The 18,526-nt window shown below is 43.7% G+C and overlaps 1 protein-coding gene across 1 annotated transcript in view; it reads left to right on the top strand.

Moving 5' to 3' along the window:
* The first annotated feature begins 1,032 nt into the window (after positions 1 to 1,032).
* FAM107A (family with sequence similarity 107 member A) overlaps positions 1,033 to 18,526 on the top strand; it is an 83,938-nt gene continuing 66,444 nt past the window's right edge. Inside the window, exon 1 of the mRNA XM_066594609.1 lies at positions 1,033 to 1,157. Within this exon, the coding sequence (XP_066450706.1) occupies positions 1,076 to 1,157 (82 nt within the window). The 5' untranslated portion in view covers positions 1,033 to 1,075. The remainder of the gene's footprint in view (positions 1,158 to 18,526) is intronic.

Below are 18,526 nucleotides of genomic sequence, written 5' to 3'. Positions count from 1 at the left end.
GGCGTTTTCGCGGCGTTTTGCGGCTTTTCCGTTAATTTCCATTGACATTCATGGGTGCATTAGGAGAAAAATAAGGACACATATGCAACTGACAGTTCCTATGTTAAAAAACGCAACGCAACGCAAAAAAAAACGCCAGTGGACAGGAACACATGTTATCTCTATGCCTGTGCAGGAAAAACGCAAAACGCAGGTAAAAAAACGCCAGTGGGTGGGCGCCCTAAGACAGCAGCAAACTGTTACTACAACTCCCAGCATGCATAGAGCTTGTCTCCCAGCCAGAGCGACTCACTTCTGGTACTGTATTTATGTATATGAGCTTGGTTCTGGTATTGTATCTATGTACTGTATTTATGTACCGAGTTTTTTCTAGTACTGTATTTATGTACTGAGCTCAGAATACAAGTTATGCTGCTATCTTACTGCTTTCTGCACCGGTAGAATAAGTGTAGACTGCCTATCAGTGCAATATATATAGTTTTTTTTTTTCTTATAGCAGGGGTGAAGCTCCAAAAACAATGACTGAACCCATCCATGTACACTGATTTACAACAGTGACAATTTATTTCTTTGGTCTTAATAGCCAAAATCAACAGTAAACGAACTGTATCACATTATTCTTCAGTCTTGCCTGCAGATAGGCATTTTAGCATCCAGGTTAGAAAAGTTACACCTGCAGTTTACCTGCTGGATGCTGGAGAACACGATGGAGTTGTTCATTCATGATCAAGTGTCTACAGAACTGTTTCCATCTTTGATTTATAGGGATTTTTAGACTATTTGGAAATGAAAACCACTGGATCATCTTCTGAAATATCTCAGTAATGAAGGATCCTTGAGATCAAATTTCATAGTCTGCAAGCATAAAGTTGGTGGGTGAAATGTTCTGCACATTGTGTGGGCTGCGATACAGCAGAGTCCTGGAGGATGGAGCAGTCAGCAGGGAGGCAGAGCAGGCACAGGTCACGTGACTGCTGCTCATAGAAAACACCGCGGACGAGTGACAGCTCTGCAGATCCCCGGCAGCTGCAGGCAGGGCTTGGTGTGTGCGGGCAGGACAGCAGGGGGCGCACTCATGTCACAGAGGTGGTTTGACCGGGTGAGGGTACCTGATACAGCGGGCACCGGGATGCACAGGGCCATGCTGGTCAAGTCTGGTAAGCAGGAGCATTATTCTGTATGCAGCTCATAAGCTGGGACACACCGGCTATGTGCAGTGCTGCTGCTGCAGAGCATCTCATTGCTACGCAGCCTGTGGAGCAAGATTGCAATTGACAGTTCAGATTCCAAGAGGTTCTGCAGCAGCTTTGTATGCTTTTCCCCCCTTGTATTGTATAATCTGTGGCTTTGCTAGATGCTGTAAAACTACAACTCTCATCAGCAGGAGGACATGGGTGTTATAGCTTTGCAATACAGTCACTCCTAGTATTCAATTGGGTTTGCTGGGAGTTGTGGTTTTACAAGTGCTGGAGATGATTTATATACAATGTACAACTGGGACTACAATATTTGCTATGCTGATAATGAACCTGTATCTGACATGGGGAGAAGTAATAAGTCCTTGGGGTGTCCTTTTGTTACTCTTACCTGTTTCTGGGAAAGCTGTGTTACAAACTATATAGTTACTATTACAGGTGTCATCAAGCTTTCCGAGATCTGATTGACAAACCTGCCTACAGCGATACATCCTCTGTTCTCATTGTTAATGCATAAAGTGGCAGATTTACCATTCAGAAGTCTGGAAAAGAAGAATTCTGCATTGTCTCATGGGCATGCTTGACAACTTAGCAAATAAAATAGAAGATGACAACTCTTGGATGTTACTAAACTGGGAATCCCTTCTGTATGTCAGCTGTGCTTCTTCTAGAGCTATGAGTCCGATCGCCTCCTTATATGAATTCCTTATAACTATATACACAGTAACGTAAGCTGCCCGTAGTTGGTATTTATTTTATCTATCGTTGACTGCAATTGGGACTGGTACTCGACAATCCAGTGAGAGGTGAAACGTAGCTCATGGTGAGGGGCACTACCATCACTGGGGAGTTATTGCAACATGGTTGTTTATATTACAAGAGCCGATACATTGTAGGGGAAATTTACCAAAGCTCTTTCCATCAGTAGCACAGTAGGGTGCTAGTAGGCGAGTAGTTAGTTCTTAAAGTGCCTATAAAGGAACCGGTCACCAAATTCATGCTGCCTGAACCCAAATCACATATGTACATTGTTGTCATGTTTGTCTTCTTTGGAAATGCTACAGTGTTTCAGAATAAACATACTTTTGAAGTTTCATTCCAAACGGAGCTGCAAGTTACGGGGGGTGGCATCGCGCCACCTCTCTCCACCCACATCATCTAGAGTGGCAGCGCTCTCCCTGTACAGAAATAGGGAGTAAGCTGTCATTCTAGATGATCCGGGCGGTGAGAGGCCAGTGTGACGCCTCCCCTATAACTCGTAGCTCCGTTTGGAATGAAACTGCAAACTAGGTTTGTTCTGAAACGCGGTAGCTTTTCCGAAGAAGTCATAAATGGACGCAGTGTGCATATTTGTCCCGGGCTCATGTTCCCTATGGTTCTGGCAACATGAACCTGGTGACAGATCCCTTTTAATGAAAAAAGGCGATATCAACCAAAACGATCATTCGTTGAGTGAAATAAAACGCTGAACGATCATTTTAGCCAACTGATGACAAATCATCATTAGCCTCTGGAAAGAAGTCAGAAACTTTTGGAACTTTTCTCCAAAAGTTGAACAAAAGGTGTTTTGTGATTATGAAAAATCTATTGTCTATGAATGATCTCATTCCCAGAAAGATTTTCGTGCTTCGCTCAGGGACACTGAACATGCATGAGCATTTAAATGACTAGCTGCCAATATGGACTAAAATGTGTATGGCTGAGACTGCAAAGTGATTGTTTATCGAATGATTCTTCGTTCAGCGGTTCGTCAACCATCTACCTACCTCTATCTAATTTGTATGGGTGACTTTAGAGCAAAGTTGTAATTAATAAATTGTACATTGTTAAAGAAATGTTTTCATATAATTAGTGAATGCTGCATATATAGTGCAGTATCTGTATACATGCAATATATGAAGGGTCTATTACAAATATGTTTTTCAATTAGATTGACCTGAGATTAGCAAAGGGTTAGAAGTTAGAACCCTTTGCTAAGAGCTTTTTCTCTCGTTACACACACACACACATTATATATATATATATATATATATATATATATATATATATATATATATATATATATATATATAGTTGCAATCAAAATTATTTAATCCCCATTGTAAATTAGGTGTATTTGACAAATTTACAAACTTTCAAAAAGCAAAACAATCTTGGTGTTTGATGTATTTTATTTCAAGCATACCTGATATAACTAATAAAGCCCTTGATTAGTTGTATCAGGTGTGCTTGAGACAACACCTCATTTGCAAATTTATACCCTTATGAAGGATTCTATTCATGGGGGTGAGTAAATCTGAGACTGCATAAAAGTGGCATTTTGTGAAGAATTTGGAGAAACCACTTGTTATTATCAGTTGTGTTAAGCTATTTAAATTGTACTTGTTTGATTAGGTGTTTTTTGCTGGAGGTTTGTAAATTTTGCAAATACGTAAAATTTGCAATGGGGGTTCAGTAATTTTGGTTACACAGTTCAATTTTTTAAACATCCCAAACTATCCCTATATTCCAGTGGCAGCATACTACTAGGATAACTTTCTAAGTATATATTGTTATTTGTATAGTGCCAACTTATTATGTAAGCAGCGCTTACAGGCAATTTATTTATTTATTACCAAACTGGGTACTCATTTTACTGACCTCAGAAGGATGGAAGGCTGAGTCAACCTTGAACTGGCTACCTGAACCATGTGGGAATTGAACTCATAACTTTCAGGTCATGAGCCAGAGCTGCATTTCTGCTGCCTTAACACTCTGCACCACACAAGGCTCTTGTGTTCTGCCCCAATAACCCATCATACCTTTGGAAATTAACTTTTTAAACATCCCATGTTGTATGTAAGACTCAGCCGACATACCTGGACTGTTCCAGCCCCATGCCTCTGAGTGACTTAGATGTCGCCACCTATGACATTCACAGATCAATGTAGACGTCAGTGTCCTGAAAGTCAGAGCAGGACCAGAGCATGCACAGAAGAATCTGTTGTGGGTAGACTCATCAGATTCCTTTGAATATGCACCAGTCCTTCTGCGACTTCCGAAACATCAGTGTCTACACTGGCCTGTAGATGACGTTGGTGATGATATCCAAAAATACTTAAGGCCCATTTACACATGGTTATCGCTCAAAATGCACTCAAAAGCCATAGTTTGAGCAATTAATCATTGTGTGTAAAGCCCCATTTACACGGGACGAATGTCGGCTCACAGCAGGGAGGCTGGAAGAGATTTCTCTCCTTGCTCTCCCCCGCCCCTCTCCACTCACCTAACACAGCGGCCGTTCAGTACTGAACGACTGCTGTTTATATTGAACCATCATCGTTCAGCTCAGCTTTCATCGTTTAAGCTGCATAAAACAGAGAGTCAGCGATACTCACTCCTATGCAGCAGCAAGGGAGCGAGTACACACAGGGACGAGTGTTGGGCATCATTTGCCCGACATTCTTCCTGTGTAAATGGGGCTTAAATGTTCCCATCTTTCACTCTTTGGCTGAACAATGATTTTTAGCTGTGCATAAAATCCATTATTTAGCTGAACTGGTGATAACATAGACCGCAGGCTGTGTTTGTTGTCCATGGTGCTGAATTCTCCATGGGAGTGCTGATTACATTGTATTCAGCAGAGAGCACAAAGCAGCCCCATGGCAAAACAATAGAGCTGTATGCAGAGAACAGACCACCTACTGTTCTCTACATACAGCTCCTGGAGACTCATTAACATGCAAATTATGGTGATAAGCTGCTAATGGACATTAGTGTCTATTAGCAGCTTATGCAAAACAATCATTCAAAACCTATCTTTTGAACGATTAGCTTTACGTGTAAATGGGCCCTTAGACACTAGGGACATTATACTAAATACTGCTGTTGGGTGGAAGAGTTCGGGTACATCTGCCAGACAGTTCAAACCTAACTATTCAGTGGAGCAAGGTTGGATATTGTCATTGGGGTCGGAGGCCAAAGTGCCATACAGGGCTTCATTCCTAATAGACTTCTGTGTCTGACCCCGGTGTCGGAGCTGGAAATGCCAGAAGTGTAATAGGAGGCTTCAGCTCAAAAGGAGTGAAACACTCTGTGCACTTTCCGCCTCTGAAACCAGTGATGCGCGGTGTGCTGCCCCACTTCACTGACTGATTGCTGGGGATCCCGAGCAGTGGGTCCCTGGTAATCAACTACTGAGGTCATCAATAATATTTAACTGGAAAACACTTTTAATTTCCAAATCCACAATGATTATAAAATAGCACTGGGATACGATCCATAGGTAAACCTCCCACTAGAAGCCAGATCTAAGAACTCAATGTTATAGTGAGCTAATGCGGCAAAATGTATATATGTTTAGAAAGTTATCCTACTTACTAATAACATGCTGCCACTGGTTTCCAAAGTTCAAACTTGGTCACAGGTTCCATTAACTAAATAAAGACTTACATTTCTCTCTGGGAATGGCCTCCCGTTCCCAGCACAACTAGTGACTAGGAGTACCGCTGTTCTCAGGATTGATGGGGTTCTGGTAGTTAGACCCCACTGATCAGAAAGTGATGATTTATTCTAGCAATATAATGCCACTTTCTATGATAGGAATACCCCTTTAAGCCAACCGAGTCTATACTGTAAGTATAATTGGATCAGGACATGTAGTCAGTGTGCCTAGAAGTTTGCTGCTTGCGCCCAACTTTTTGGGGTTACTTTTTAATGATGTTTTGGACAGTTCTTACTGCTTTGCTAATAAAGTGCAGTCAATCAGGAGCAGTACAAATGCCTCCTAACGTCCACAGGAATGTGTTCAGTCCTGATTTTCATACGCGGAGGGTGAAGACCTCACCTGCCCCAGGGTTCCTCAGCTATGCTTGTCTTGGCACCAGATATATTTGTTCTGTAATCTCCATGTCCTGCTAGCATTACTTCTAGTATGTATCTTGGTCCAGTTCAGGTCAGTTCTTATGCTGATAATTCTGTAGTAAACATATTAATGTAGTTCGTTGTTATTTCTTCTTCAACCAGGTGCAATCTCCATTGTCTTGACCTCGCTGGGTCATTGCTTTACAGGGACACACCACACATCCCCTCCTTTCATGTGTACATTGTAAGTTTGGTTAGGTTATCGCTCCCGCAGCACAGCGCTAGATGGGAAATATGTTGTGAAATGTTTCTTGTGGTTATTTCTTGATTGTTTTTTGTTGGGCTCTATCAATGCTTCCACCATGGCCAAGGTAAATATTTGTCTTCGGTGGGGTAATTGAGGAGCTGGTGTAACAGCTAGAAAACCTGGATGGTGGGAACACCCTTTTTACCTCCTTTAATACAAGAACCTTTGCATTTGGGTGTTGAAAATAGGGTTTACTATGGTTGTTTCCATTTATGCAATGTGAATAGAACAGGAAGCTTCTTGTGTTGGCTGATCATGACCACTGAGCTATGAGTTATACGACAGGATAATGTTTGGCCACCACTCACATGACCATGAAGTCATAACTCAAGCTCTTCTCAGTTATTTGTAGCCTGCAAATGTTGTTGGTCCATGGTCATACCACATAGACAAGGGCGTAACAAGAATAGTGTGGACTCCAGGGCCAGAGCTAACCTGAGGTTAGATGACACTATGTAAAAAAATTTGTCAGCCCCCTAGCTGTCATAGGAAAAAAGTCATATGACACTGATAAACATTCTGAATGTATTCTGTTTGTATATGATCTAAATTAATACCATATCTACAGTGCTCAGTAAATAAATACAGTCCCAGCACCAAGCTCAGTGAATAAATATATTACCAAGCTCAGTGAATAAATATGGTAACAGAAGCTTAGTGAATATAATACCAGAACCAAAGTCAGTACCTATATACAGCACCACAACTAAAAGCAGTGCATAAATACAGCATCAGAACAAAGCTCAGTACATAAATACAGCACCAGAAACAAGCTCAGTACATAAATACTGCACTATAAGTAAACTCATAAAATTAATTCAGCATAAACCAACCTCAGCACATACATACAATACCAGCACCAAGCTCATAACACAAATGTAGTCCTATAGCACTAGAACCAATGGTACCCTCTGCCCTGTGCCATTGCTTGACCCACTGTTATTTCCCCCCCCCCCCCCCCTTCCCCACTCCTCAACAAACTAAGGCCATCGATGCCCAGGCAAATTTTGGACCTAGGCCCCCACTACTAACACGTTGCTTGGATGCACAAGCTCCAGTAGCATTGCTAAGGTGGGACTATAAAAAATTTGAATAACTCAAAATGCTGCTCTTCGTTTGGTCCGGGTTTCCCCAGAAAATTGGGACTATTGACAGCTGTAATGTTGAACTGCAGGCAAATATCTTATTGATAATCATGAACGGTAAGCCATCAGGTGGTGTGTGACCAGCTTTACATGCAATGCAGAGAGATCCTTTACATGATTATATAACAATACTTCAAAAGGAGGAAATATACTATATGTGATAAATGTAATAATTCATTCCCAAAATATATGACAGGGAGCCCTGATCCTAAATGACTAGGAAACACTCCTGGTCATAGAATTTGTCATATCTGATCCTTTGGCACGTCCTGATTCACTAACATGATGTTTTTCATAGGCCCATCTGTTGCTGATAAATGCTGCAAAGTTTCAGACCGTTCATTTCCTCTTTTTTTCCCCCCTTCTTATAGAACGTCGTGTTTAGCACTTCTAGTATTTTCTTTCCATTTATGTGACATCTTAATAAGCCACTTGTAATGAATGTAGAGACAAAGTTTTCTGTAAGTACCTGGGAGGATATGTAAGATGTTCATAGTAGCTCAATTCCAAGAGGCCCCACATTTCTAAGGCAGTTATACATTTAAAGGGGTATTTCGCAACTTTATTTTTTCTATTGATGACTAACAGGTCATCAATAGATGATCAACAGGGACCCACCTCTAAGATCCTTACTGATCAGCTGATTCCTGGTGCCACTGTTTCTGTGCAGGAAGCAGAAAGTGCTGACCATATCGCAGTGGCCCGGGTTGGTACTGCAGCCAATTCCAAGAGAATTCAACAAGAGCTATGCCTGCAATATCAACCGAAACTGCTGCACTTTCTGCTTTCTTTCCACTGAAATGAATCCACGGGGACATGAGTAGCGGTCATCGTTAAAAAAGAATAAAAAGAGTCTCATTTAATGCTATATTCACAGCATAAGAATACATGAACAGGAGCACAAAACACGTGAGAATATTATCTCTATTCTTTTAAATGGAGTCCTACACATAAGCGATGTTTTCCTTCACAGCAATGCTGCGAGGTTAAAAAAAAAATCGCTGCATGTCTTTTTTTTTTTTTTTGCGTTCCTCAGGACACATCACCGATATGCATGCGAGTGAGATGTTTCACATTGAAATCAATAGCAAAAACTTTCTATCATCTATCGCTTGTGAAGATCAGAATTTAACAGAATGATGCGAGGCGTTTTTGCATGAATTATGCTTTGCATACATGGTTAAACGCATGTTGCAAAAAGTGCAATATCAGGCCGAGAACATCGTTTGAATGTAGCCTAAGGGTATCTGAGAAACTCGGACTGATATCACACTCTTAGGGTGCCCACCCACTAGCAATATTTTTTCTTGCGCTGCGAGAGCCTCGCAGTGCAGAGAAAACTCTGCAATATCGCACACTATTGTCAATGGGGCCGGCGGCAGCAGCTCCAGCCCCATTGAAAACATAGGGAGTACATTGCAGACTTCTGCCACAGCTGTCACAGCTATTGCAGAGGATTCCCTCATCCCCGCAGGGACCGCAGGGATGAAGGAAGCCTCTGCTACAGCTGTCACAGCTGTGGCAGAAGTCCGTGATGCTATCCCATTGCTTTCAATGGGGTCGGCACTGCTGCATCTCCATTGAAAGCAGTGGGTTGCAGGCAACCCCCACAGCGATGATTATCGAGGATGGCTTGAAATATAAGCCCTTCCCTGCAAATCATCCCTAGGTGTAAAAAAAAAAGTAAAAAAAAAAATTATACTTACCTAGAAGAACTGTCTGGCTCTTCTCTCCGGCATGGCAGTCTTCTTCTGTCTTTCGAAGGCAAGGGATTGAAAAATCCCAGCCCCCTGAAAGCGCTGGTGTCATTGGCTGAGCGCTCAGACAATTCAATGAATGGCTAAGCGCTGCCTGTGATTGGCTGAGCGCTGTGACCAATCACAGGCAGCGCTCAGCTGTCATTCAATGGCTGAGCGCTGCCCATGATTGGCTGAGCGCTGTGAGTAATCACTGGCAGCGCTCAGCTGTCATTCAATAGCGGAGTGCTGCCTGTGATTGTCTGGCGACAGACACTGTTATAGAGGTACTGACTGTGGCTAACAATGTTAGGGTGACACTGATGACACCTGGCAGTATTATGGGGCAGTAACCTGCTGAAAACATACAGTATGACGATCCTGACAATATTATGAGGGTACTGAGAGTGGCTGGTAATATTATGGGGGCGTTAACTGAGTGATACTATTGTAGTGGCCGAGAGTTAAAGGGGCCTCTCCATAATGTTAAGTGTTTGTCTTGTGCCTTTGTATTGTCAGTGTCTTTTATGTGTATACATTTGATGTGTATTGCACCTCTGCAGTACTGAATCAGTTAATGTCTGGATTATGTCTGAGAAATGTATCTTGTTGTGTGTAATATGATCGTGCCATATATATGTGTAGTGCAAAGTTGGTCTTTGGGGGGGGGGGGAAAGAGAGTCTAGGCAAGAAGTCTGCAAGAGTGCAAGTAGTGGAGCCTGTATTTAGGGGAGAAAACGTGCCTCGTCTTAGGTGGACTCCCAAGATGGAAAAGGCTGAGCAATGGCCTGATGTCTGCCCTGGGCCCAATTCACCCAGGCCACCTCGGTGCTAGTATGGAGTAATAAGAGAGAGATTGAGAGGAGCCGCTATGCAATGCTGAGTGCAACTTCAAACCAGGACCCCACTCTTATGAAAGCTGTCTGAAAGAAAATCTTTGTTGCCAAAAGCAACCAATAGCAGTGCAGCTTTCATTTTACCCCAGCGATATAAGAAATAGCAACTAATCACAGCACAGCTTTCATTTTACATCAGCAGTAAAAGAAATAGCAATCAATCACAGCGCAACTTTCATTTTACCCAAGTGGTGTAAGAAATGAAAGCTGCGCTGTGATTGGTTGCTACAGACTTTCCTTTAAACAGCTTTCATAAGAGTGTGGTGCCGGGCTCCATGGCCACCCTATAGATTCTAAGGTGATGATGAGTGAGTGTGATACATAGCATGTAGTTACACATTACATACACATGAGGGCACCTCGAACTCCTCAGTCTGTAACTGATGCCAGGTGATTTATCATACACAGTCTTCTTTTTAAAGGGATATAGCGATAGGTGGTTCAGAAGATTGCAATTACACCATAACCCTTGTGCCGAAAATACCCCATTGCCACTTAAGGAGTATTCCAGCTATTCAAAGTGAATGTTATATGCCTTATAAGGCAATCACATGTAATTTTACAATATAATTTTATAACTAGTTTAACTAAAATGCAGAGATATTACTTTACCTGTGGTCCCTCCTGCTTAGTTCTCCATTGGTATCCAATGGTTACGTCCTGTAACCCATGCTGTTTACTGGTCAGGCATGCTCAGTACCTTCAGTGTTTGTGATGACAACACAGCTTGTACAGTTGTGATGTGCACTCGTCAGTAACTAGTAATGGGGCATTGTGGGAGATGTAGTTTGTGCTCTTCGACGGTTATTTTAAATAACAATGTGGAAATCTAAAGCTGGCTGGAAAGCAGCGGTGGCGCAGGTTGGCAAAAAAAGGTACTAGAGTTCAGTTTGGTGATTGAGGTCGCACGGGCGTTTTTTCCCGCGATTTGCGGATCGCATAACGGATGCTCATCCGCAAATCGCGTGACCGGGGCAGACGATTCGCTGAAAAAGCTGCACCTAGCAGCGTTTTCAGTGAAACCGCCCCGCACTGCCCGCTATCCTCTGCCACAGCTGTGCCAGAGGAGAACGATGTTCGCCCATTGAATTCAATGGAGCCGGCAATACAGCCGTCGATCAATAGCTGAGAACTGCCTCTGATTGGTCCCTGCGCTCAGCCAATCAGAGGCAGCACTCACCCATTCATGAATTCATGAATGGGTGAGTGAGAGCTGCCTCTGATTGGTGAGGGCTGTGACCAATCAGAGGCAGCCCATTCAGCAGGTGGGGATTTTAAATCCCCGCCTGCTGAATACTACACAGAGCAGTTCAGAAGAACTGCCGGCCGGACGCGGCTGAACTCCGTCTGCAGGGAAAAGGTGAGTATATATATATTTTTTTATTTTTACACATTTTTAGGATGTTTTTCAGGAAAGGGCTTATATCTTTAAGCCTTTCCCGAAAATTCATCCCTTGCTTGCCGGCAGCCCATTGCTTTCAATGGAGCTGGCTGTATTACCGGCTCCATTGAATTCAGCGGGCGAACATCGTTCTTCTCTGCCACAGCTGTAACAGCTGTGGCAGAGGAGAACGATCTTTAAGTATATGTTCTCAATGGGGTTGGTGCTGCTGCCGCCGGCCCCATTGAGCGCATATATAGAACACAGCGATTCGCAGAACGCAGATAGGTGCGTTCTGCGAATCGTTGTGTCCTATAATTGATCGCACATCCGCATAAAAAGCGGACATGTGACCGATCCCATTGGGATGCGTTTGGTCTATAGATCTGCAGATCGGACCAAAAACCAGTCGTGTGACCGAGGCCTTAGATGGACATTTGGAATAATTGCAATCAGCAGAAGCATTAGGAAACTCTTGCTCCATCTGTGAAATACCCCTTGAAGAGGACTTAAGGGGCTGTGGAACAGTTTTGGGACCAGGAGCCCCACACAATGGCAGCCGTGCAGCGGAAACTCATGAACCCTGTTGTGTTGTACTTCCATACATAATTTCTCTCAACGAATTGAACTTGGAAAAGACAATACAATTTTGTTGGAGGAAATGCAGTTTGTGCTTCTGTACACCCACATAAGTGGCTCCAAGCGACTCCCTGAAGAGCTTTATAATAAGCTTAGCCATGGCGCACTAATTACAGTTTTTTTCCACCTGCTTGGCTTCATATTATCTAAAATATATGTTGTGTAGATTTTCAGTTTACTTTGCCATAACTTTGGCTTTATCTCCACAGTAACATGGCACTCCATAGACTTAAATTAACGCAGCGACTGCCAAAAGTTACACTTGACTGTGTAAACCAGGTATAAATCTGTCTCGATCTCTGTTCCTTATAGCAATGTCTACCGCGTTTTCCTCAAAAATGAGACACTGTCTTAGATTAATTTTTGCCCCAAAATAGGCACAGCATCTTATTTTCGGAGGGAGGAGGGCCTTATACTCACCTGGTCTGCCGCGTCCCGATGCCTTGCGATGGTCTCCGGCGGCACTGCGGCAAACTGCAGTGTCCTCCCTGTCTGCCATCTCAGCTTCTTTCTGGTGACGGAGCTTTGAATACCCCGCCTCCACCAAAGTGAGCACTGTGATTGGATCGAGCGCCAGCCAATCACAGCCAGCGCTCCATGAGCCAATCACAGCCATTCAGTGATGTCATTCACTGAGTGGCTGTGATTGGCTCATCGAGCGCCGACTGATTAGCTGCTGGCGCTCAATTAGCCAATCACCGCGCTCACTTGCTGGAGGCAGGGTATTCAAAGCCCCATCACCAGAAAGAAGCTGAGATGGCAGACTGGAGGACACTGCAGTTTGCCGCAGCGCTGCCGGAGACAATCGGGACGCCACAGTTCAGGTGAGTATTGATATTTTTTTTTTATGCAGATTAGCTAGGTCTTATTTTTGGGGAGACATCATATGTCAAGCCTCCCTTGAAAACAGAGGTAGGTCTTATCATCAGGGTAGGTCCTACTTTTGGGGAAACACGGTGGTTGTATTCTTAAAGGGGCTTTTCTGGAATAAAAAAAAGCAAAAAAAAACAACAGGCTTAGAGGTCTGTAAACGAAGAAAAAAAATTCTAGTGGCGCCCCATCCAGCACTGAAGCTCCGATGTTCAGAACCCAGAAGAAGCTGTCTGCCATTCATTGTACGCCTGACCACTCCACAATCACAGACTTCACTGGTGATCCTTCTATAGCCACTGAACTCTGATTAGTGGTTGAACAGCACATGACCATCAACCTGCTTCTTCCAAGTGGTGGGCACACTAGCTCCCACCCCTCCCATTGCAGACAGCGGGCAAGGGGCAGAGAGGGAGAGGGAGTTTAGCATAGCTAAACTCTCTCCCACCACCCAACAGTATCCTGTGTTCAGTGTATACTTGCCAGACCTGGGTCGCCTGAATGGACTCATAAATGGGAGACCAGGTCACGGCTGCCTATCGATCATGAGATTTTCGTTTGCACTGTGGCCCAGACATGGCCGGCTGAAAATTGCAGCGCCCGTCTGAAGGAGCCCTCTAAGGGTGGCTTTACACGAGCGTGTGCCATACATAGGTGTGCATAAAGGTTCGCACCCATGTACGTGCACAAGCACATGTGAATGCAGGTCCGTGCCCATTGTCTTCAATGCAGCCACGGCTGCTGCTGGCTGCTCCGTTGAAGGCAATGGTCTACCAGCACCCCTTAATTGTTTTTCAGGGAAGAGGTTTAAATATAAGCTCTTCCCTGAAAAACAATCATTTTAGTGTAAAAAAAATAAATAAAAATATACTTACCTGTCCGCTGCTGCTGTGTCCCCTGTGGGGATGAAGAACATATCTGCAGCATGCAGAATTCCCTACCGCAGCTGTCACAGATGACAGCTGCGGTAGGCGATCTAGCTGCCGACACCCTGTAATTGTTTTTCAGGGAAGGGCTTTAAATGTAAGCCCTTCCCTGAAAAACAAGGCAAAGTAGTGTAAAAAACAAAACAAAAAAAAAAACAAACAAAACACACACATACTCACCTCCCTTCAGCTGCTGTCGCTCAGCTGCGTTCTCTCTGCGCTGTCCCCAGCTCTGCAATGTAGTTCTTTGAGCAAGCAGGGATTTAAAATCCTCGCCTGCTGAAACAGCTGCTTGTGATCGGCTGAGGCGCACAGCCAATCATAGGCAGCTCTCACCTGTCATTCATTCAGCGAGAGCTGCCTGTGATTGGCTGAGGTGCTCCATTGAAGACAATGCGTGCATTCACTATGGTGCACGCATGTCCCATCTTTGCAAGCGCACGCCTGTAAAGCATGGACACACCATAGGGAATGCATTGGTTCTAATAGACGCGTGTTTTTGTGCGCATGTGTGCACTCACAAAAACACACTTATGTGAAGCCACCTTTACTGTGCTCTTTGCATGTGTAAAAAAACATGCAACCATGCTCCTATTCATTGAAATGGGCAGTTAAGTTAATTAATGCAATACATGTCAAATGGAGCATGCAGTGCATTTTTTTGCGCAAACGCTCATTTGGTTCTATTCATTGCATATTGCACATGCAAAACGCTATGCAAATTTGTTTGTGTTCAATCGGCCTCAGGCTGGTTTCACATAGCTGAGAATTTTGCATGAGTATTGTGCGTTGCGAAACTCGCGCAAATATGAACTCCATTCTTTTGAATGGAGTCATACACATGAGCGATGTTTTTCCTCATTGCAATGTGCAAAGGGAGAAAAAAAAAAAAAAAATCGCTGTGTGTTTTATTTTTTCACGTTCCTTGGAATGCATCACCCATTTATTTCAATGGGACCTTAAATCCATTGCATGGCTCTTGCAGGCCGTGCAATGTGCATGCGATGCGAGGTTTCCCATTGAAACAAGGTTTCCCATTTTGCCCGGCCCGTTTTTGTGTTCGCCCGTGTGCCGGTAGCCTAATGCTGCAGCTCTGCTTGTTCTGATTGGCTTCTGTATATCAGCACAAGCCCACCATGAAATGCATTGCGAGCAGAATTCCATTCCAGTAAGGAAAAGGCTGATAGAAACGAAACCACCACTGAGAATTAGACGGTCATCAGGTAACGTTGCACATATAATGAGACAAATGAGCCTCGATAAGGGATCCTGGAGAATTGCTTTAAAGCTGATTACTGTAATTCCCGCTTATTATATTCTATTGTTACTTGAGAGATCAGTTTCAGCACTGATTTTTGCATTACGGTTAATTCACCACCTTTGTAGTCAATCACATAAATAAAAAGTCAGAGATGAGATTATTTGCTGACAGATTTTTCATCCAAATGGAATATCCGAGAAAGAATACAGTGAATGAAATAAGAGGCTTTGCTATGGAAACACAATGTTATGTTTAATATCACTGATGGAGATAAGAGCTACCATCATTTCCCAGGATCATAAGTAGAGAAAGCAGATGAAACCCATTGCCGCAAACATAAAGAGGATACCTCACCTGTTTTCTTACACGGAGACTTCATTAAAATGAGCTTTCCTATTGTTGTTATCGATTAGGGAATCCGTCAAGAACAGAAGAGGCCGACAGCTGTGAAACAAGTTGCCTAAATTAGAGGTCACATTCATTTTAGGCTCCATGAACACTTCATTTATGCTATATATCAGGCATATGTGACGGTAAAGCATCATGTGCACCAAACATTCAGACTCCTTTCAGTCGTAGTATGATTTGGCATACCCCAACTCTACATACCCCGACCCTACAGGGGCATATAGTTACAATAAAATTATTGAACCCCCGTTGGAAATTAGGTGTATTTGTCAAATGTACAAAATTTCAGCTCTTGGTATTTTGCAAACAAGAATACAACTACTACAACAAGTAGTTTCTCCAAACTAAACGTAGAATGACGCTTTTGATGACTACTGCAGTCTCAGAATTAGGGCTCATGTCCACGGGCAAAATGACATTTAAAATCCGCAGCGGATCTCCCGCGCGCGGATCCGCACCCCATAGGGATGCATTGACCACCCGCGGGTACATAAATACCCGCGGATCGTCAATAAAAGTGATTTAAAAAAAAATGGAGCATGAAAAAATCTGGACCATGCTCCATTTTCATGCGGGTCTCCCGCGGGGACGGCTCCCGCGGGCTTCTATTGAAGCCTATGGAAGCCGTCCGGATCCGCGGGAGACCTAAAATAGAAATTAAAAGCATTTACTCACCCGCAGCGGGCCGCGAAGCTCTGCTCTTCCTCACGGCCGCATCTCCCTTGCTTCGGCTCGGCGGATGTGCCCGGCGCATGCGCGCGGCACGTGGACGACGTGCCGGCGACGTGCCGCCGGCGTCAGGAATTCATCCGCCGGCCGAAAATGAAGATCCGGCCGTGAGGAACAGCTGATCTTCGCCGTACGCTACGGAAAGGTAAATGCTTTTAAATTGCTATTTTCGGCGCTCATGTCCGCGGGGCAGGAGGGACCCGCTGCAGATTCTACATGTAGAATCTGCAGCGGATCTGATTTTCCCCGTGGACATGAGGCCTTATTCAACTCCTTCGTGACAAGCATCTTTTTTTTTTTTTTTTTTTTATTCGTTTCATTTAACACAATTGTCAAACAAAGACAATACACAATGATTTAACATTGAAGTTGCTTACAAAAACAGATTCTGTTTTCACAATTTTAACTGACATTAGTATAGTATCAAAAATATACTGTTTGTTATTATACAGTATTAACGCTTTCCAATCCACTGTCTGATGTCTAAAGACATTTTGATTGAAGGCTGTACAGCTCCGATTTTGGAAGACATCCAGCAGGGTATTCTTACTGTAGATTACTGGCCGCTCTGTTATCAGGAGCCTTTTCAGCATGTCACATACCACAGTACTGGCTCTAGCCAGCAGATGGCACCAGTGTATAATGGCAGAAAGAGAAAGCCCCCTAGGAAACCCTGAAACCAAAATTGGATTGCAAAGGGTTAATAAATCAGTAGACTAAAAAAAACATTCAAACCTGAACTCAAGTTTAAAGTTACTGGCATATAAAAGATGAGAAGAAAAGTCTCCCAAGGGGAAAGTTAACCGTTAGTTGGTGTGGAATGTGCATCCAACCAAGAGCCCCATTTTTTAGGAACTTGCTAGCACAGCCCCTATGTTGGTATATGACTTTCTCATAAGGGATAATTGTATTGACCAGCCTTTTACAACTGGACAAGGAGGGTGATTCCGCCGCCATCTACTTCATGGCAATAGTGTTCTGAGCTAAAAATAGTATTTCTCTAAGAAATATTCACCTATAATGTGGCCAATGTTCCTCATCAAATAGGCCGAAGAACACAATCTTTGGGTCTAGATTTATGTTCAAGGGTGGAGGTGAGGGTGCATTCACACGAACGTATATCGGCTCGGTTTTCACGCCGAGCCGATATACGTTGCCCTGGTGTGCAGGGGGGGGGGGGGGGGGATGGAAGAGCCAAGTGCAGGAACTGAGGCTCCCGCCCCCTGTCTGCCTCCTCTCCGCCCCTCTGCACTACTTGCAATGAGAGGAGGCGGGATGGGGCGGGGCTAAAGTCCGGGAATTAGCCCCGCCCCGCCTCTCCCCATTGCAAATAGTGCAGAGGGGCGGAGAGGAGGCAGAGAGGGGGCGGGAGCCTCAGTTCCTGGCCCTGGCTCTTCCATCCTCCCCCCCTGCACACGAGGACAACGTATATCGGCTCGGCGTGAAACCCGAGCCGATATACGTTCGTGTGAATGCACCCTAAGAGTGGGGATATAAAATTGATAACCTCAGACCAAAAACTTGTTATATAAGGGCAGTCCCATATCAAATGCCAGAAATCGGCATTGATTTGATGGTATTTGTGACAGGCTGATGTTGGAGTTTTACCCATTTTGTGGCGATGCACTGGGGTCAGAGAAGACTGGTGAATAATATAGAGTTGGATTAATTCATTATTAACTGCTGGGGATACCGTCAGATGAGATTCCACTATATCTGACCATTCTTCATTAATGAAGGGATACAAGACAGTGGATTTTAGCTGAGAGTAGATGGGTATAGAGCGCTGATATTAGGCCTTTCGGCCCTTGGGACCTGATTATACATTTTATAGGGTGTTTTGATATTTTAATGGTAACCGAAGAGAACTGGTTATTTAGAGCATGTATTAGCTGGAAGTATTGAAACCATTGAAGTTGAGGTACCTGCAGTGTTTCACACAACTGGGTGAATGTAATAATTTCATTGTTGTGATATACGTCCCCTAATTCAGAGATACCTAATGAGACCCAATATTGACAATCTGGTATTGTCTGTAATGAGGGTAGGGTGGGATTATTCTATAGGGGGGAGATCTGCCATAGTATCTCTAAAGTCTTGAATATTTTTTGCAGTTCGCCATATGGACATGCTAATTTGTGCATGGGCAATGTATTAGAGGACTTGGTGTATTCTGGGAGTTCTAAATAG

The sequence above is a fragment of the Eleutherodactylus coqui genome, chromosome 3 (genome assembly GCF_035609145.1).
Source record: "Eleutherodactylus coqui strain aEleCoq1 chromosome 3, aEleCoq1.hap1, whole genome shotgun sequence".
NCBI lineage: Eukaryota > Metazoa > Chordata > Amphibia > Anura > Eleutherodactylidae > Eleutherodactylus > Eleutherodactylus coqui.
Note: the sequence above shows the minus strand (reverse complement) of the source record. Positions and strands in the feature narration are given on the sequence as shown.